This window comes from Sceloporus undulatus, chromosome 3, assembly GCF_019175285.1.
Source record: "Sceloporus undulatus isolate JIND9_A2432 ecotype Alabama chromosome 3, SceUnd_v1.1, whole genome shotgun sequence".
In the NCBI taxonomy this organism is placed as follows: Eukaryota; Metazoa; Chordata; class Lepidosauria; order Squamata; family Phrynosomatidae; genus Sceloporus; species Sceloporus undulatus.
In genome coordinates this window covers 100,747,740-100,766,997 of record NC_056524.1, presented here as the reverse complement: position 1 = coordinate 100,766,997, position 19,258 = coordinate 100,747,740, and the positions used below count along the sequence as shown (strand labels likewise).

General features: G+C 40.1%; 1 protein-coding gene across 1 annotated transcript in view; it reads left to right on the top strand.

Moving 5' to 3' along the window:
- Nucleotides 1-19,258, top strand: part of AFF3 (AF4/FMR2 family member 3) — a 299,241-nt gene that overhangs the window by 249,677 nt on the left and 30,306 nt on the right. The window contains exons 9-12 of the mRNA XM_042460463.1: nucleotides 9,407-9,572; nucleotides 11,678-12,706; nucleotides 14,345-14,469; nucleotides 18,056-18,257. Of these exons, the coding sequence (XP_042316397.1) occupies nucleotides 9,407-9,572; nucleotides 11,678-12,706; nucleotides 14,345-14,469; nucleotides 18,056-18,257 (1,522 nt within the window). The remainder of the gene's footprint in view (nucleotides 1-9,406; nucleotides 9,573-11,677; nucleotides 12,707-14,344; nucleotides 14,470-18,055; nucleotides 18,258-19,258) is intronic.

Here is a 19,258-nt window from a genome sequence, read left to right as displayed (position 1 = left end):
TAGTGCCTTCTTAAAGGCATCTAAGGTAGTGATAAGACACATCTCCTCCGTCAGACTATTCCATAATTTAGGGGCTGCAGCAGTGAATCCTCTATGGGAAGTTGTGGTTACAATGTTCCAACAAATTCTTCCCCGATGTTCTGAGTGTGCAGGGCAGATTATGTAGGGTGAGGCATTCCTGCAGATAACTTGGGCCTGAGCCATGTAGGGCTTTAAAAGTAATGACCAACACCTTGTATTGCGCCCAGAAGCTAATTGGCAGCCAGTGTAGAGATTTTAACACTGGTGTTATATGGTCAAACCTAGAAGTACCAGTGACCAATCTGGCTGCTGCATTTTGGATTAGTTGAAACTTCCCAACTTGGTACAAGGGTAGCCCCAAGTACAGCACATTACAGAAATCTAAATGAGAGATTACCAGTGCATGTACTACTGCTTCAAAGTCTTTTTGGCCCAGGTTGGGGCGAAGTTTGCGTATCAGCTGAAGTTGGTACCAAGCACTCCTGGCCATCACATCTACTTGAGATGACAACTGTAGTGATGGATCCAGGAGTACTCCCAAACTGTGAATTTCGTCCTTAGGGGAAGTGTGACCCCATCCAGGACTGGTTGACAAATCTGTATCCCTGGACCTAAGGTGCCTATCATGAGTACCTCTGTTTTCTCTGGATTCAACTTGAGTTTGTTTTCCCTCATCCAGCCCATTACTGACCCGAGACAGGCATCCAGATGAGAAATGCCATCCTTAGTCACTGTAACAGTCAGAGACATAGAGAAATAGATCTGGGTGTCATCAGCATACTGATAACACCACGCCCCATGTCTCCGGATGATCTCTCCCAGCGGCTTAATGTAAATGTTGAACAACACGGGGGACAGAATGGAGCCCTGAGGGACGCCAGATGTCAGCTCTCTTTTAGAAGAGCAGCTGTCCCCCCAGCATCACCATCTGGAACCTTCCTGAGAGGTAGGAACGGAACCACTGCAAAGCAGAGCCTCCAGTTCCCAACTCCTTCAGGCAGGGAGGTGGCGGGGGGGGGGGTCTGGGGGTCCGGACCCCTCCCCCTTCCATTTGAAAAATGAATGGTGTGTGCTGCTGCGCTGCCGCACTCAAGCCCCATTATAATGGTGGTACTTAGTCTGGACGCCCCCCTTCCTAAAATCCTAGCTATGTCCCTGCTTCAGGCGTACTAGAAGGATAAAATGGTCTATGGTACTGAAGCCTGCTGAGATGTCCAAAAGCACCAACAGGGTCACACTTCCCCTGTCGATGCCCAGATGGAGATTATTGACTAAGGCGACCATGGCACTCTCAACTCCGTATCCTGCCCCAGTGATGCCACTATTTGACCATATGTCTCCCAGTTGAAATTTGGAAGGTATGTAAATGCAATTGCCTTTTGCTATTTCCTTTTTTTAACAAAAAAACAAGTAACATCAGTCTCAGCACTGACTAGCTGTTTCCTTTCATTTTTGAGCAACTCCTTCATAAAGACCTTAAGTAAGACTCTCCTAAAGGCCAGTCCTTTAAAGAGTTAACTTTCTCAGACCAGGGAGTCTAGCCGCTCAAGCTCAGCTGATGCAAGGTCAATGACAAACACACCGAGAAAGTCAGAGTTGCTTTATTTTTCTTGTGAGCAGGTCAAATAAAACACTGCTGATGTTCCATTTATCTGGTGTGACAAGCAAACACTTGGCAGCCAAGGCAAGCATACACTGGAATCTGGCACCAGCCTCCTAGCACAGCTGTCAGCCTGCTGACTAATCACTTCCTCCTGAAGTTAATACAGCTCTAGGTTTTTAACACTCTTTCATCTCACATACCCAGGCGCTTAGTCCTTAGAGAGAGCTATTTACTCGAGTAATACAGTTATTAATTGCACACACACATACACATGCAGAGAAGGGGGGATGTGAAAGAGATTTTGGAAGTCTGTCTCTTGCATCCATTCTTCTCTTCTTCATTTACAAGAGTTTTTGTTCACAATGGTTTTTGCAGGTGGGAGTTGTTTTACATAGTTTCTTCCGTTACCTGCTGTCATGGAGCTCTCTACCAGTATTAAGTTGGCATTCCTTTGTGGGTTCTTTGTGAGCTCATTAAGGTTATATTTTTAGCATTGTGTTCAGGGATCTCTTTATTTTTAGCTGGACCAATACTGTAGCAGTTAGACTGTAAGTACTGTATGGCACGCACCTGGTTTCATGAGGACAGCTGACTGACCTTAGGTTTGCATTATTGAGTGGCACTTACAATCTAGTCAGCACAAATAATTTTTAAGGATTTCTCAAGGACAAAGTTAAAAATATAGATACAGCTTGGGAGCTCTGTTCATTGTAGCAATGGCTCCATTTGTTCTGCTCAGTAAAAGTAGCTATGTAAATATGGCATGTTGTGGAGAATCCTGATATATGACCTGGCATGAAATCTTCTGAAGGGGCTTTTCTCTTGACCAGAAGGTCCTGCTGAGCTCCATCAAGTGTGGATTGCAGGATGGACTAGCGGAACAGGAGTGATTATGCTCCTTTTGTGGGATGACCTCCCATTTCATTTAAAAAGAATCTGATCTCCTGCTGCAGTTGTTGTTAAATATATGTCTTGAGGGATTGTACTGCTGCTGCTTTTGCTAGAGTGCAGAGGATGTTTTTCCTGGATTCATCATTTTCTTTTGGTGCTCTATCTTTGTGATTTAAGTTATGGTTTACATTTATATATGTATATATGGGAGAACAGCAGCCAGGCACAGCACCATCATGTCTTGCTTTCATTGGGTCATGAAAGACCCTCCCTCCATGCTAACTGCTACTGCTCTGGCCTCTGAGGGACACAACAGCAGCCAACATTTGCTGGACTTAAGCCCCATTCACACTACAAAATAACCTAGTTTGGAAACCGGGTTATTTCCCTCTCATTCAGACTTGCACTGATTGTACTCCATGCCATTTGAGAGGCGGGAGGGGGCCAACCAAAAATCCATTTAAACTGGTGCACTTGGCACCAGATCCCTTAGTGTTTTTGTTGTTTTTTTAACAACCACAACGATCTGGATCACCTGATAGTGTGAGTAAGATGTAAAATTAACAGAGGGGTGTGTGTGTGTGAAGAGAGATTATGTGTGTGTAAACCATCTTAGGCATTTTTGTGGAAAGGCTAAAGGCACTAGATCATAGAAGCTAAGTGTGGTCAGGCCTGGTTAGTACTTGGATGGGTGACTGTCAGTGAAAACCAGTCAGTATAGGCTATATTTCAGAGGAAGGAACTGGCAAAACAACCTCTGAGGTCCTTCTTGCTTAAGAAAAGCCTGTAATATTCCATGAGGTCACCATAAGTCTACAGGCAACTTGAAGGCACATAACATACATGATATAAATGTATCAAACAACAGAATGGACTGTATGAATCTAAAATCTCCTTCATTCTCATCTGTCAGGGTTCCCATTTCCAGTAACATATAAGGTAGAAAAAAAATGTTATTTTCCGTTAAGACTTCAAAAGATGTCAAGGAAAACTGGCAGGAAATACAATCAGCATTCCATGATCAGCTTCTCTTTGGGTTTCCCGCCTTTGGTAGAACATCCAGGCCAAGGACTTCTCTGTCCTTGCTGGCAATTTTGACACATACAGTGTCTTTCAGCACTGTGTGAAAGAAGTCTTGCCTTCTCATTTCTTTTTGCCCATAACTATTAAAATTTAGGAGAATTCATCTGGAAGGAACATGGCAGCCAGCTTACAAGTCAAAATGGCACTTTAGCAATCTCTCAGTGAAACCAACTGGGAATTAAAATGTCATTTTTCAAATTAAGCCACATTGGTTTAAGAATCATGCTTATCCACCACAAGGAGACAGTTCTTTCTTAGAAGGCCAGTACAGATAAGTTCCATAATCCTAATAGCTCTTTGCTGAGTTTTAAGTCTGGATTGTGCCTTTAATTTAAAACCAGAATTACAACAGCGTGTGCTGTTCCCTCCTTTTTAGGGGTGAAGACATAGATGTTATCATTGCTTTATGATAAGAGAAAATGCACTACTTGATTGCTATGTGCAAGTACAACAACCTGCTGGTGAATCAATTTGCAGAACTAAAATGAAGGATTCTAGGACTCATGTGACGCTAGCCTAGCTAGCTTTGTTTCTCTTGAAGCAAAGCTGGTGAAACTTTTAAACTCTATTAAGCCTGTAGTCAATCTTAAGTTTTAAGATCATCAAACAGAAAGAGAAAACAGACAGTTTCTATGTGGGTATTTCATGGGGAGTTTGGGTGGGAGAGCTATGCCACTGGCTATATGTGACAATGAACATGGAGATCATGGGAGTTATTGCAGTGACCTGCAACAAATGTGCCATATGTGTTTTCTTGCCAGACATCTGAGGGTCTATATACTTGCAGCAAGTGTAAGATTATTACCCTCATAGGGACTATGTAACTGCATTTAAACTACTCAGGGTAAATGAAGGTGTTTTAAAAGCTAATGTTATCCCTTTATTTGATAGAGTTACAAACTTGCTAATTCAGGGGAGTGCAGTTGATAAAGAATGTTTTGATTTCAGTAAGACCTTTGACAAGGTCCTCCATGATATGCTGGTGAACTGTGAACTAGACAGTGTTACAGTTAGGTGAATCTGCAATTGATTGAGAGGAGGAGAGTATTATAATTCTAAATGACCATGACAGATTGGAGAGCTGGGCCAAAACTAATAAACTTAGTTTCAACAGGGATAAATGTAAGATACAGTGGCTAGGCAGGAAAAGTGAAATGTGCAAATATTGGATGGGTGACACCTGGCTTGAAACTAGCACATGTGAAAAGGACCTAAAGGGTCTTAGTATAAACATGATTCAACCATGCAATTTTGAACTGCGTCAACAGGAATAGAGGGCCTGAACAGATAAGTCAAAATAAAGCTGTTTCGGGTCACTTTAGAGGTATGCTGTTTAAATTGTACATGCGTCCTAAGAGGCCAGAAGCCATGCCAAAGCCACGCTCCAGTTCTAAGTACTGGAGCGCAGCTTTGGCACAGCTTCTGGCCTCTTAAGATGCATGTGTCATTTAAACAGCATACTTCCAAAGTGACACGAGGCAGCTTTATTTTGGTCTGTGTGTATGGGCTCATAGTGTCCAAACTGAGGGAAGTAGTAGTGCCACTCTATTGTCCTTTGCTCAGACCTAGGTACCACAGTATGTAGAGAGACTAACTGAAAAAAAGAAGTTGGCAGCATGAGTTTCCATAGACTTAAATCTACTTCCTCAGATGCATTTAGTAACTTTTAAGTTGCTTTTACTTGACTAAATGCATCTGAGGAAGTCTACGAAAGCGCATGCTGCCACTTCTTTCTTTCAGTTAATCTCAAAGGTGCTACAAAATCTCTCTCTACATACTGATTCTACAGCATAACATGACTATATCTTTGAATTCTGCCACTGGGTACCACAGTTCAAAAAGGAGATTGACAAGCTGGAACATGTCCAGAGGAGAATGACTAAGATGAACAAAGGACTGGAAATCAAGCCTTATGAGGAATGGCTTAGGTGGGAGTTGGATATATTTAGCTTTGAGTAGATTACAGAAGAGAAGACTGAAGATGACATAATAGATATCTTTAAATACCTTGAAGGGGGGGGCGTCATGTACAAGATGGAGGAAGCTTGTTTTCTGATGCACCAAAGTCTAGAACAGGAGCCAACAGATTTAAATTAGAAGAAAAGAGATTCCACCTAAATATTAGGAAGAACATATTTAGTGTAAACACTGTTCATCTGTAGAATGGACTGTTTCAGAGGGGGGTGGACTGTTCTTCTTTGTAAGTCATTGAACAGAGGTTGGGTGACTGTCTCTTGGAAGTGCCTGAGTTGTGTATTCTCACATGGCAGAGGTTTGAATTAAATGCCTCTTCTGGCCCCTTCCAACTCTAATTTTATGAAAGAACTGCAAATAATTGTGGGACTGTATTATCATAATGTATGAACAGACATATAATAAAACCAAAAAAAAATGCAATGTCAGAGGAAACAAAAACTCTTACAGCAACTGGGAAATCAGTTTAAATGTATGGTTATTCCATGCTAGTTTAAGAAAATTAATGCAATGATACTAAAAATTGGGTTCTGGTTAATTCAATTTTGTGTAGCTTATGCCAGAGTTGAATAAGGCAGCAGACCCTTTACATGATTCCAGAAAGAATTCCTGCATTTAATTTTAGAAGTCCTTCTACCAGAAATGCATAAGCAAACTGTATATTCACAAAACAGCAGTAAATATTAACCACAAGAGGATTAGCAAAAGACATGAAGACCTGGACATGTATATTTAAGCCTGAACAATAACAAGGAAGACAACAATCAAAAGGGTATTTATTTCCAAGATATCTCTTTGAAATAAATGAGGCAGGTAAATGTATTTAGGATTAATGTGTAAGGGACATAGCACTCTACAAATCTGAAAGATTTTTAGCCATTAGCCAAGAAAAGATTTAGGATTGTGCTGGTGGAATAACTGAATACTGGAAAATAATGAAGGTCATATATAATATGAAAGTACTGGTGCTAAATAATATGGGTATCTCCTAGCAATTATATGAATTAAGAATAGAAAATTATCCCTTGGGAAAGACGGGAGGCTGACTTGTTTAATTTAAAAGCTGTGCAGAATGTGTGCTATGCTGCAGAGAACACTCTTTAACTGCCAGGAAATCAATTGAAAAAATGTAGTTGGCCACTTTCTTTCAGATATCCAGGACTATAGCGGTATAGTGTAATATTAAGTCATTGATCCAGCACTTGTTTACAAAATATATATGTTCAGGCTGTTAGACTGCAGAAGTATTGCTCATGAACTAAAATCGAACTTGCATTCAAATACTTGCAGGGTTATAGTGTTATCATTACTAGATTACAACTAAATACTTGTGGTGAATGAATTGATTTAATTCTTTTGTGTGACAGGATTAAAAAGCAAAGAAGACCAAATACACAGATGCTGGAAAGGGAAACAGATTTTAGGGCTTTTTGAAAAAGGACAGTATTTTAGTAAATCATTGCCATCCTCTTCTTTCTTCTCTCCGATAAGAACATCAAGCAGACAGCTACTCACCAGTTATCCAGATAAATGGTTTTTCCTGCCAGGGTAGCTTGAAAGTTATTCTAAAGATATTAAATATTGCAAGGCAAAAGAACACTTGATATGACAGTCCAAGAATTTATTCACAGGTTACCTTTTCAGCCCTTTGGATTTGCTCACTAGTTATGCTCCAGGAAGCATTCTCTACTTAATACAAGTCTTAGACTATTGCATATCCTGCTCCCTACCCAACCATACACATACACCTCACTATAGGAGAAGAGTGAGAAGTGAATGATTCTGAATGACATTTAAGTGCTGAATTATGTTAATCACTTGAACTTTACACTTGAGCAGAGTTCTGTGGCAGAGTACACACTGTGCATACAAAAGATCCCAGCTTCAGTCCCTGGAAAATCCAGCATTTTTTTTAAGGATCAGGTGACAAGTAATGTAAATGACATTGCCTGAGATGCTGGAGATCTTCTGCCTATCAGGGTACACAATATTGAAAAGATAGAGAAATAATTTGACCTGTTCCCAGCTTCCTATGTAAAGAAGAAGTTGTGGAGGGTTGGATAGATGGTGAAACTATAGTACCAGCTCAAGAACAGATTTTCAGAAGGAACTTCCTGAGAGTAAGGGCTGCTCGACAAACTCCCTCGGAGTGTAGTGGAGTCTTCTTCCCTGGAGGTCTTTAAGCAGAGGCTGGATGGCCATCTGTCAGGAATGCTTTGATTGTGATATCCTGCATGGCAGGGGGTTGGGCTGGATGGCCCTTGTGGTCTCTTCCAACTATGATTCTACTGCAAAAAAAAGTTTTAAGGGGAAAAATGGAGTAGCATTTTTAAGGAAAGGAAGTGAATTTACACTGCTTGGACTAATGTGTGCATTTTCCCCCTTTGGACTGTGTGCTTCTCCAAGTTCTGTAATACAAGTGTTAACTCAAATTGTGCATTGCAAAGTATCTTTGCTAGCAAACTTTGTACTGTATATGGACATTAATGCAAATTTCTAAGAATGCTCTTTTAAAAATGCACAAACTGAGACAGATGTTGAACAGAGTAGGCTTATGATTGAATATATACAAAACTGATATGGAGCAGTTATAGAGAGATTCATCCATCTGTAGTTGAGCACTTGTTGAGGATTCTGTTGGCCATTCCCATCTTACTCCTCATCATGCACTTACACAGTATGCTGTGCCACAAAATTCCTGTGTGGGAGAAGGCCTTGTTTGAAGATGTCAAATTGTTCAAATTGTGTGCTATTATTTTAGTGTGTTGCAGATATTTTTAGTTTTAGGGGCAAAACAGATGGGCGAAAAGGGGCAGCTGTAAGATGTCCAGCCCCAATCCAGCCAGATTCCACCCCAAAAAGGAGCTGATAAGATCTGTTCCTTTTTGGGGCAGAAAAACGCCAGCCTTTCTCTGAAAGAGCCAGCTTTTTTGCCTAGAAGAGTTAGCTCTGGGGCAAGTGGCATATAAACACCATGGCCCCAAGCAGGAGAGAAGCTGGCTGGTGTATAATTGCTGGTCTGGCTTCTGTCTGGCTTGGGAGTGTGGCGTCTAAATACCATGCCCCCTAACCAGCCCCAAACTGGCCAAAACAGGCTGTCTGCTTTGGCCCTTAAAATGTTTTCAAGTGCATGATTTGATTTTAATGTACCCATTGTTTTTATCTGTATCTGCTTTCATAATTGTAGTAATGCATGCATGCACTGTTCTGCCATGTCATGTTTGCCAGACAGTGGAAATTTTTGGATTTCACCTGCATTTGGGAAGTTTTAAATTGAAAAAGAGAAGGAAACCACATGTGTTTTTAACTTGGCAGACACACAAAAACATTTCCTTTTCCTTGGATGATTGCATAATGCAAATTCTCTCTGTAAATCTGGAAACAACAGAAGACATTTGCATAGTTAGCCAGCATATAGTAGTCATGTGGAAATCTATAGTGTATCCTCCCTCCTAACAGGAATGCTCCTGTTCTGAATTCCAGTAAATCATTATCTCCAATCGGGACATTTGACAACCTTCACCCCACTCTGAGTTTTCTACTTCTCTTTTCTGACTCATTAATTCTATCACTAATGCTCAGCCCTCCTTTCTCTGTTCAGTTTTGGGCGAGGGGAAGAATGCCTGTTTCAGTTTGTACACCTGCAAACCTTGAGTATCACCTGAACATGTTGATGAACAGCCTCCCTGTTGCTCACTGATGGTCCTGTTTTGATTCCCAAGACATATTTTACCATCTGAATTTGCTGCTGGAGGCACTGGTAGAAATGTGCTTTGATTCACATTGTGTATTCTCTCCCTCCCTCTCTCTTTCTTTCTCTGTGTGGGTCTACAGCACTTCTGTACAGCAGCCTAGCTGCAGAATCTCTGGAATATCCAGCAAACGTTCAAGCAGCAGCAGTTCCAGTGAATCCGAAAGCAGTTCAGAATCTGACTCAGAGAGTGAAAGCAGTTCTGCTGAGAGTGACTGCAACAAGCCTCCTCATTATTCCAGTCCAGAGGTAAAGATTTCTGTATCATTCACCCCAGTTAAAATGTCATCATAAAAAAGCCCCTTAATTTTCAAATAAATTGAACTTTTCTCCATTTGATGAGTTTAGGATCAGAGGGGTTTCCATGTGACATCTTGATGAGTGAACTGTTTTGTTTTTGTTTGTTTTTAATGTGAAGTGACTTTAAGTATGGCATTAACCACAGTAGGGGAAAATAAAGTTGTATATTAAAACATTCTTCCCTGTCCTTGTGACCACTTTCAGAAAAAGGTTAACATCATCATTACAGTGTAGCCTAAGGCCTTTAAATTAAGTGGCTTTTAAAAATGATGACAAAGGAGAATCTAAAAAGTTTTTTGTGAGCGTGTGTGTGTACATGTACAGGAATGTGCTGATATGGGTACAATCAGGTACTGTGTGTGGTCAGCAGTATGTGTAGCTAGCCCAAGATGTTTAGCTGCCTGACACAAAGGACAAGATGGTGTCCTTCCTTTCCTAGTCCACAGATCAAGGCTTACTGGATTAGTACTTGTGCCTTGTTTTAACACTGGCAATGAGAAAGCATCCCCTACCATACCTGATTCAGCAGGCTACTTTAGAGGAGCCAAGTTTGTGTGACACGTATCATGCTCATTCCCTCCAACTGCCCTAATTTGGCAGGGACAGTCCTGATGGACTCTTTCACATCTCACTTTTTCAGCTGCTTTTAAAATGTCCCTGTTTCTCTCTCCTAATCCCACTTTCCCTGTTTGTCCTCAGCTTACTTCACTTGCTGCAAACTAAATTTTGTACTCTAACTCAATTGGCTCAACAGGAGCAGTAGAGGAGAAAGCAGTCTTACTTAGGTAGAAGCAAATTGCTGAAGTGTCTACTAACTTGGGTGTTCACCCTCATTAATACCTTTTGTCATCTCAACCACACTGTGATGTTGCTTGGTCACCTGTGAAATGTTAAAAAGTGTGTGTTCCTCACAGAAGTACAGCTGAGGAGTTCCATGAGGTCTCAACACACAGAGCCAGCTCATAAGGATGATGATGATGGATTCAGCCCCCATTAGCACTGGATTCAGCCCCCATAGTCAGTACCACTCAATGTCATTGGTTTGCAATGTCAGCCACCCATAGCAGGTTGGATAGATGATGAATGGTCTTCCTTAGTGACCTGTTGATGAGAGTTAGCAGACCTAACAGACCTAACAGTAATTACAACAAGTGTGGGTATCATGCATCCTCTACAAGTAGTTGAACTACAACTTCCAATATTTTTTTTCCTATTGGCTATGCTAGCTAGGACTGATGTATCTAGCAATCCAATGACATCTGGAAGGCCACAGGATTCTCACACTTACTGTAGCGGACCTGGGATATGTTTCTCTTAGCTGCTAATACACATAATAGTTTGGTGGAATCAGCATACACTTATGATGCAGCTATGGTTTAAATGTACTGACGTAAAAATACCACTTATCTCCATAACAGATTGGAACATTTTAAAAGCAATATAACAAGTAAGAATAAAATGTCTTGCTAGTGCAGCAAGTAACAGTTTTTCAGACATTACTTTTAAGAGGGTTTTAGAGGCATTTTGGCAGGAATTTTTTTAAGTTTTATCCTATTCTCAAAAAAATAACAAAAAGTAATGAAAAAGCAACAAACATTTAAGTGGACTTTCTCATGATCATAGTGATAATTAGCCATCCTAGGGTAATTGCATTGAATTAGGACTCCACGAGACCAGGATTTGAATCCCTAGTTGGCCATGGAAACCCATTCCCTCAGCCTTAGAGGAAAGCAATGGCAAAGCTCCAAACCTACATCCATAAATTCCAAGAAAATTCTTGAGTGTCAATAAAAGTCAGAGTTGACCAGAAGGCACACAAAAACAGAAATCAAGTAAGAAAAACAGATATGCAGCTATGGGCTTTTAGTTTGATCCAGCAAAAAAGGAACATTCTTAAAAGTTTACATTGATTTAGAATTGTTTGATGATAATAGTTTTATATGTCAGCCATATACAGACTCAGTAGTCCCTGAAGTGTATAATAGCTTTATAATAAAGAACTTATAAAAGTGAGTTGTATAACATATTGAGAGCTTAAAACTCTTGTTTTCTAGCCTGAACAGCCATCATCAAACAAGTGGCAGTTGGATAAATGGTTAAATAAGGTTAATCCTCACAAAGCACCTATTTTGAACCACAACGGACTAGAGAGTTTTCAGTATTATAGCAAAGTAAAAGACAAAGGGCAAGACTGTGAAAGTATACCTGCTATTTGCCAAAGCAGTCTCAGAGATAAAGAAGTTAAGAATCCCAGCAAGGAGGAACTGAGTCCTAGAACAGCTAATAAAGCCCAGGGGCATAAAGGAACAAAGCAAAAACCACCTTCTTCCACTGCTACAGTTTCTGTAGACAGTGGTCTTCTGAGAAGGACAGCATGTAAAAAACAGCCAAGAAAGACAGAGAGGACCTCTGGTGGTGATAGTTTAAACAGCCACACAGCTGACAATCTTGACTTCAACCAAGTACATTTGGAAAATAACAACCTGTGTGAACAACCTAAACTTAAGCCCTGCACTAGCAAAGCTGAGCATAGAAAGGAACCGCGGTGTGTCACTGCCTGTGAAAAGAGACGTACGAGGGGGTCGGGTAAAACAGCACCTAAGTCCAAGGAATTTGTTGAGACGGAGTCTTCATCTTCAACTTCCTCAGATACAGATTCTCAGCCCGAGCAAGAGGAATATCCTTTACACAAGCCTCAAACTGTGGCCTCGGCACCAATTGGAAGTGACCAGAAGCTGAGGGACTCTGGGAGTAATAATACCAGCAAAGGAAATAGCTGTGGTGCCTTTGGTTCAGTGAACACACGGACTAGTAACGACATAGCAAAGGAGCTGGATGAACAGTTTTACACACTTGTTCCTTTTGGCAGGAATGAACTCCTGTCTCCTTTGAAAGACACAGATGAAGTGAAAGCACTTTGGGTCAAAATTGATTTGACTCTTTTATCCAGAGTTCCACAACACCTACCTGAGGAGCCACGGCTAATGAGCACTGGCAGCAAAGAAGCAGTCAGTATGCAGCACAACATTGTCCCTGACCTACTAGCAGAAAAGGTTATCCCCAAAACTAGAAGGAAACGTAAGGTAGGTTTGTGGACCTGCTTTAAATTTTAAAAAGCTAAAGGGAAAATACAGTAGCTGACATCTATTGCATAAGCGCATGTGTTTCTCTCTGTGTGTACATCCCTTGCTCATGTGATATTGTACTTTGTTTCAAGGTCTGCCTTACCCAGGAGGAAGATTCCAGTAGTGGATGTAGAAAGGCCAAAATGAGCAGACTCTTGAAACAGGCTGGGCTTGCAACGTGAGCAGGGTTTGATATTAGGCAGATGTCATGAAACTAGATTGAGGTTTAAGTGTCATAAAAAATTCCACAATTTTGCTCTAATGTTAAAATTTAGAATATTTTGTGGGAACACTTAAATAATAATTTTAAACAGGTATGGACTTCTGGGGAGAATTTTCTCACTTCTGACAGAGATACATACATGAGTGTGCATGCACACACACACACACACACACACACACACACACACAGTTAATTCCATGTCATCACAAATCACCTATCTAGCAGTGATTATTTGGGAGAATAAAATAAAGTTTAAGATCAACTAGTACATTCTTATGCTTGTTACATTATAAACTGACAGATTTCCCTTTTTTTCTTCTCTATATCTGTCCCTATGTGCTTAACAAATTGTTTTTCCCTTTGTAAAGTTTCACACTGGATAATTGCCACTACAGTCATTTACATACATGTTGTTCTCAAGGTTTTAGTGACTGAATGGCTGATTGATGTACCATCCATATGAGCTAACAGTTATTGAGACCATTTCCTAATAATTTTCTCCACATCTGAATGCTATTCTGATTATTTGAATTATTCCCCAAACTTGGGTGCAGTACAGACCGCCCAAAAACAGCGGTCTGCAGGTGCCCATTTTAACTCCTGATGGACACTGTGGCTACAAGATTGTGTGACGTCCCTCCAGAGTTAAAAGAACCGGTTTTTCCAGGTTCTTTTACCGGTGCCCACGTTACGTCATGAATGTGCCAATGGCACACTCATGATGTAATGGATGTGCTGCGACATACAAACGCTATGCGTCCATTATGTGAAAATGGCAGCTGTGCGGATGGGACGCCGCCATTAGTCCATTACATACTAGGGTTCAGGACCATGTGGTTGCTGCACGGTCCGGAACCCTAGTATCGCCGCCACCATGCTCCTTTCGGCCCATCTGTCTTGGGCCACAGTCAAAACAATACAGCTTATGTCAAGGTAGGTGAGAAATGGTCTTTGTCAATTCAGCCCAGCCCTATCTGGAGCCAAATAATCAGAAGATATGCACATTCTTATAAATTTTCTGAAAATAAAGGGGACATAATATTTTTCTTTGAGCATACATCTGTGTCTGATATATGATCAATCAAAATAATACCAGCCTAAATCTATTTGCTGGTCCAGATTGGCCAGACCTACTGATCAAAGGGTATTTAGTAAATCAATACTTACAGAAGTTAACTGATCAATAGGACTATTAAGATTGGGACTAGTATATGAGATTTAGATCTTAATGCTAAATATTTATTTATTTATGTTAATATTATATACTTAATTCATAAAGTACCATGCTGTAATTAAATACAAGTGCTGCAATAGTCAATGACTCTGCTGTTAACATTAACATTCAGATAAGTGGGTTTTTTCCCTTCCTTTAGTATGAAAATGAGGAAGAGATCAGGGAGAGCAAGAAGATTCACATTGAGCAACAATGTTCCTCACATTTACTTGGTCCACGCCAAGTTATTTCTACACCAAATCACTGCAACATGCTGAAAAACAGGTATCTTTTTCCTTGTGTCAGATAAAATTCAGTGTTAAAGCAAATTCAGCCTTTAAAATTCAGTGTAAAAGCAATATTTGGTATCTAAAGGAATAGGATTGTGTTTATGGCATAATTAAAATGTCAGAATGTGTTAATCCCTAGTTATAATTGCTTGATTTTTTTCAAAATATTTATCTTCTGTTGCATACATAAAGAATGCGAAAAAATCTTGTTTTTTATACTTAACTGCAGCTCAAAAAGGGACATTGAAAACAGTAACATGGCTTGGTTCTTTGGAAAAACAAAAGCAAACATAGTTGTGAGGAAACCCTCAGTGCACTTGGCTAGGATAAGCACACATTTACTTCTCTATTTGCAGTGAAGCCAGCAGATCTTGCTGCTGGATGAGAAAGGTCCTTAAGGGCACCTTGAGCCCAGAGATGCCATACCTTCCCTACCACTGCCACCTTTTTAGCCACCCCCTTAAGCCTAATGACTGGTACTGGGAACTACTTTTCTGTAATAATTTACTCCTGCTGCAGCTGCAATGTGTAGCAGATACCATTGCATCATCCTGAGCAGTGGATTCAAAGAGTATATGTCAAAGCACCCAAATTGCTGTGTACCAGCTGACTCCTTTGTCAATGCTCTCTCTGCCAGGAGGTGTTATGCAAAACATGATAGCTGGTGCTACCCATCATGTTGTTCACACACCTCTTGGCACAGTGAGGTGGTGGGGTTAAGTCATCACTTGATTGCCGTTTTCTTCCAGCTTTTCTCTGTTTGAAGTTTTTCACAGCTTTCAAAAGACATTCAAGGATTGGCACTACATTTTTATCTGTGCAACCTATAATGAAATGTCACAGTGTATCCTCCCCAAAGATTTTATTTTGTTTAGGATTCCAGTGAGCCATTTCCTCCAAGCAGGGCATTCCTTTCTCCTTGACTCCTGAATTACTTTCCTTTTCCAGCAATCACTCCTTCACTACTGAGCTCAATCAGTTCTCAATGGACTGTGTCCTCCCTCCAGTTGGATTTCTTTAATTTTTTTTACATCTGCAAACATTGTGCTTCCCCCAAGAAAACTGATAATCCCCAACTTGTTTTCCCTATTTTGGCTACAGTCCTAACTGCCCACATTGTATGAGTTTGCTATCAGAATGTATTTATATGCATAAATTGTGTACTAGGGGCCAGTACACAAAGCGAATTTCCCTTCCTTCCATGCACACATACTACTGCCACCACATCAACAAAATTCAGGAACAAACTGGGGACACACATTACAGCAAACAGAATATCCTTGTGTTAAAGAGTTTTCATGGTGTGTCACCAAATTTTGCCAGTATTGGGGGGGGGGGTGAAGGCTGCATTAAGCAATTGTTTTAGTATGCTTAACATTTTGTGAAATTATTGATCTGAACATTGTTAATAAAACAGAAGGATTCAGCAGCAGATGGAGGTGGTCATTGGTCAATGATAGAACACCTGCTCTATATACAGCCTTAGTTTCTCCAGCTGAAAGCATAAGGCAATTGGTGCTATGATAAAAATCCTGTTCCTGAGACCCTGGACAATTGCTGGTAGTCAGAGTAGCACTGGTTAAACCATATGACGACTTCCAGAAGCTTTGTTTGTTCATACAGTTTAGCTGGGCAGTGATTTCAGTGCATTTTTGGGTTAACTTTCTGAGGTCCTTGCTCCTTACAAGTTCTCTGGCCTTCCAGAGGCCTCCAGCTCCCCACCAATATATGCAGGAGCCTCAGTACATATATTACACTCTGCATAATGTGTGCAAACTAAGAAAAGGTCTTAAAATTTACACTGACATGGGACAAAATAATTGTGTTTGCTGTCACTAGCAGCGCTATGGGCACTGGAGAAGAACTTGTTCAGCTGCAAGGCTGCGTAACCACAGTCCTAATTGCACAAGCTATCTCAACTGATGTTCCAGCAAGGAAGGGGAGATCTGCATTTCCCAGTGTAATATATTGTAGTCTGAGTGCTGGGAAAATGAATTCCCCCGCTACAGACATACTTCTCTGAATGATCTGGAGAATCTATTTAGTGGACATTAAGCTTGTGTGGATGATGCAGTTTGAAGTTTACCGTTTCAAATATTCAAGCTTTTAAAAATGGAAAGCATCCTAAAGAGAGGGGGGGAAACTGTGTTCAGAATGAAAACTAAGAGCTAGCAAAATGCCTTATCCACCATCTTAGCCTACCATAATGTCTTTTATCTACACCATTATGTTTTATGGGTATTTTTTACTTCTTTATAGTATCATAGAACACAATATGTGCTTAATACAGTCAAGAAAAAATATGGGGTGAAATATATTTCATTTTATAGCACTATTTTTGTTAATTGAACAGATTTTCTCAGTGTGTTCATTAATTTATCTTATTACTCTTTAAAATCTGTAAGTGCTACAACTCATAATTTAGAAGCTTTTATGGGTTATAGACCAGCACTTAAACTATTCTAATCTGAGTATTCAGATCAAAGTGAGTAAAGAGGCAGTCATGCTTTCTTCCATTCAAAAATCGTGATCTACCGCTAGTTTTACATTTTTGTAAATGGTATGTTTTTATATTGCACCATTGGCATCAGACAGGCCTATGCCAAGACTAAAACATGTGGTTTATCTCAACTTCATATCATGTAACACAGTATTTTCTGTTCAGACAAATTCCAATAATGTTGGTTCTTCTAGATCAATAGTTTGTGACACTACCAATCAAAATCCTTTGTGTAGGGATCTCTTCCCCCTCCCCAAACATATTTAGAGGTGTAGGAAAAATACAGAAGATGCATTGAGGAAAAAATGGATGGGTTAAAATTAGAAGTTAATGGATGGAACCTGTTTAACATTCCTTTGTATGGAAGGATTATTTGGAAACAGCATGATTTTTCCCCCAGGAAAAAGTTGTTTTATTCTGAGCTAGAGTGCACACTGGAATGCTTTTGTTTCATTTCATTTGTTAAGACATCTGAAATTTAGAACATATAGTGCCCAGTTGTCCATTTCTTTATTAGTGCTCCTTCTACTCTTTACCAGCTGTGCTGGCAAATATTTTCTCTTCTTGGGCGCTACATCAAAATTAACTTAATAGCACTATCCTGTCTTGGTCACCACATCTAGAGAAATCCCAGTCACTTACAAGGACATTTCTCTGGGTTAGTTCACATGTGGTTTTATTACACTGGCTTATAAAATGTCACCTGTGATTATAAAATAGTGCTCTATAACCTAAATTTACTCTTTAGTGCTTCATCTTATTTTCCTGCTGGCTTTTAGAATGACAGTGAGCAACTTCCCATTTCTATTGCAAGTACTTCACGTAGATATTTCAACTATAGAATTATAGCCTGCCCTAGAAAGAAAAGAGGAGAAATGTGATACAAGTGTGTAAAACAGGTCTTGGTCTTCATGCTATAGGGTTGTTTCCAAATATATATATTTTTAAATAGTCAGCAGAGTTCATTGCACCAGTAAGCTGAAATTAAAAGTGTTCCTAGTATGTCATAATAATATATGAGATATTTATTCTCTCAGAGTTGGCATTTGTGACCTTCCATTATGATAATTTCCATTTCCAGCTTGGGAACACCAATAAATAAAAATGAGAAAATGCTTCAGTCACCTGTCTCACCCCTCTCTGATGCATCAAAACACAAATGTTCCAGTGATGATTTAACCTCGTCTAGCAAGCGTAATGGTAGCAACCTCTTATCTTCCATATCCTCAAGCAAAAAACACAAGAGCGAGAGCCAACCCCACCTTCACCCTGGAGATTTCAGTGTAAGTTTTGAACACAGTAGATTTAACAAACCATCTGTTTCCCGAGAGTTCACTGGCTGTTGATCCACTTAGTATGGTTGCAAGTATCTCCATCTAGAGTTTAGTTGGGGAGCCCACGTGAGACAGCCTTCTGTATTGCAGCACCCAGACTCCATATGGAAAATCTGTCTGGCTCCCTCCCTGATGTTGTGATAGGGCTGACAGGAGAAACTATTCCACCTGCTTTTCTTTCTCCTGTTTTACTATTACAGTAGAGCACCAAACAGTTATTATGGTGGTAGCTGCAAATTCAGATATCATTGCAATGATAAGAAGACTGATGGTGACATAATCCCTAATGAGTTTTCCATTGCTCTAGAAATTTGTCCACCCCAGTTAAAGACCATGAAGCAAACTGGGAGAAAGAACAGCAGATGTGCCTTCTATGTACTGCCAAAACCACACAATCTGTACATATTTTCCATAGCCTTTTACCCCTGGATCTTGGGTTTAAAATTTCTCAACAAATGTTTCCTATGAAAGGTTTTTATTGGACACTTTAAAGGGATAATGCTAAAATAATTTTTTGTAGCTGCTTGGTGTAAGAATTGGGGACTATAACTTTCATACTCTCTCCTCATGTTGGGTCCCAAAAGTGTGCAAATGACTGGAAGAGGCCTTATAGCTAAAGGCCACAGACAATACTAATGCCAGAGATTATAGAGCCATAAATTACAACACAGTAATCTTGCCTAAGAAAACCCTATGAAATTCATGGGATTGCCACAAATTGACAGGAGACTTGAAGTCACATACACACACAATGTGCCTTGTCTCATGGTCTCTTAATGCCAGCTTTTTAAAAAGTGTTCCAGCAAGCACAAGTTCCTGAAATTACTGCATCCCTTTCATTTATCTAGTTAATTTTTGTCTGCTACTTGTCTACTAGTATTAGCATTAGTATTGTAGTTGTTTCTGCTGCTGCTGCTGTTGTTGTGTGTCCGGGAATGCTGCCAACACAC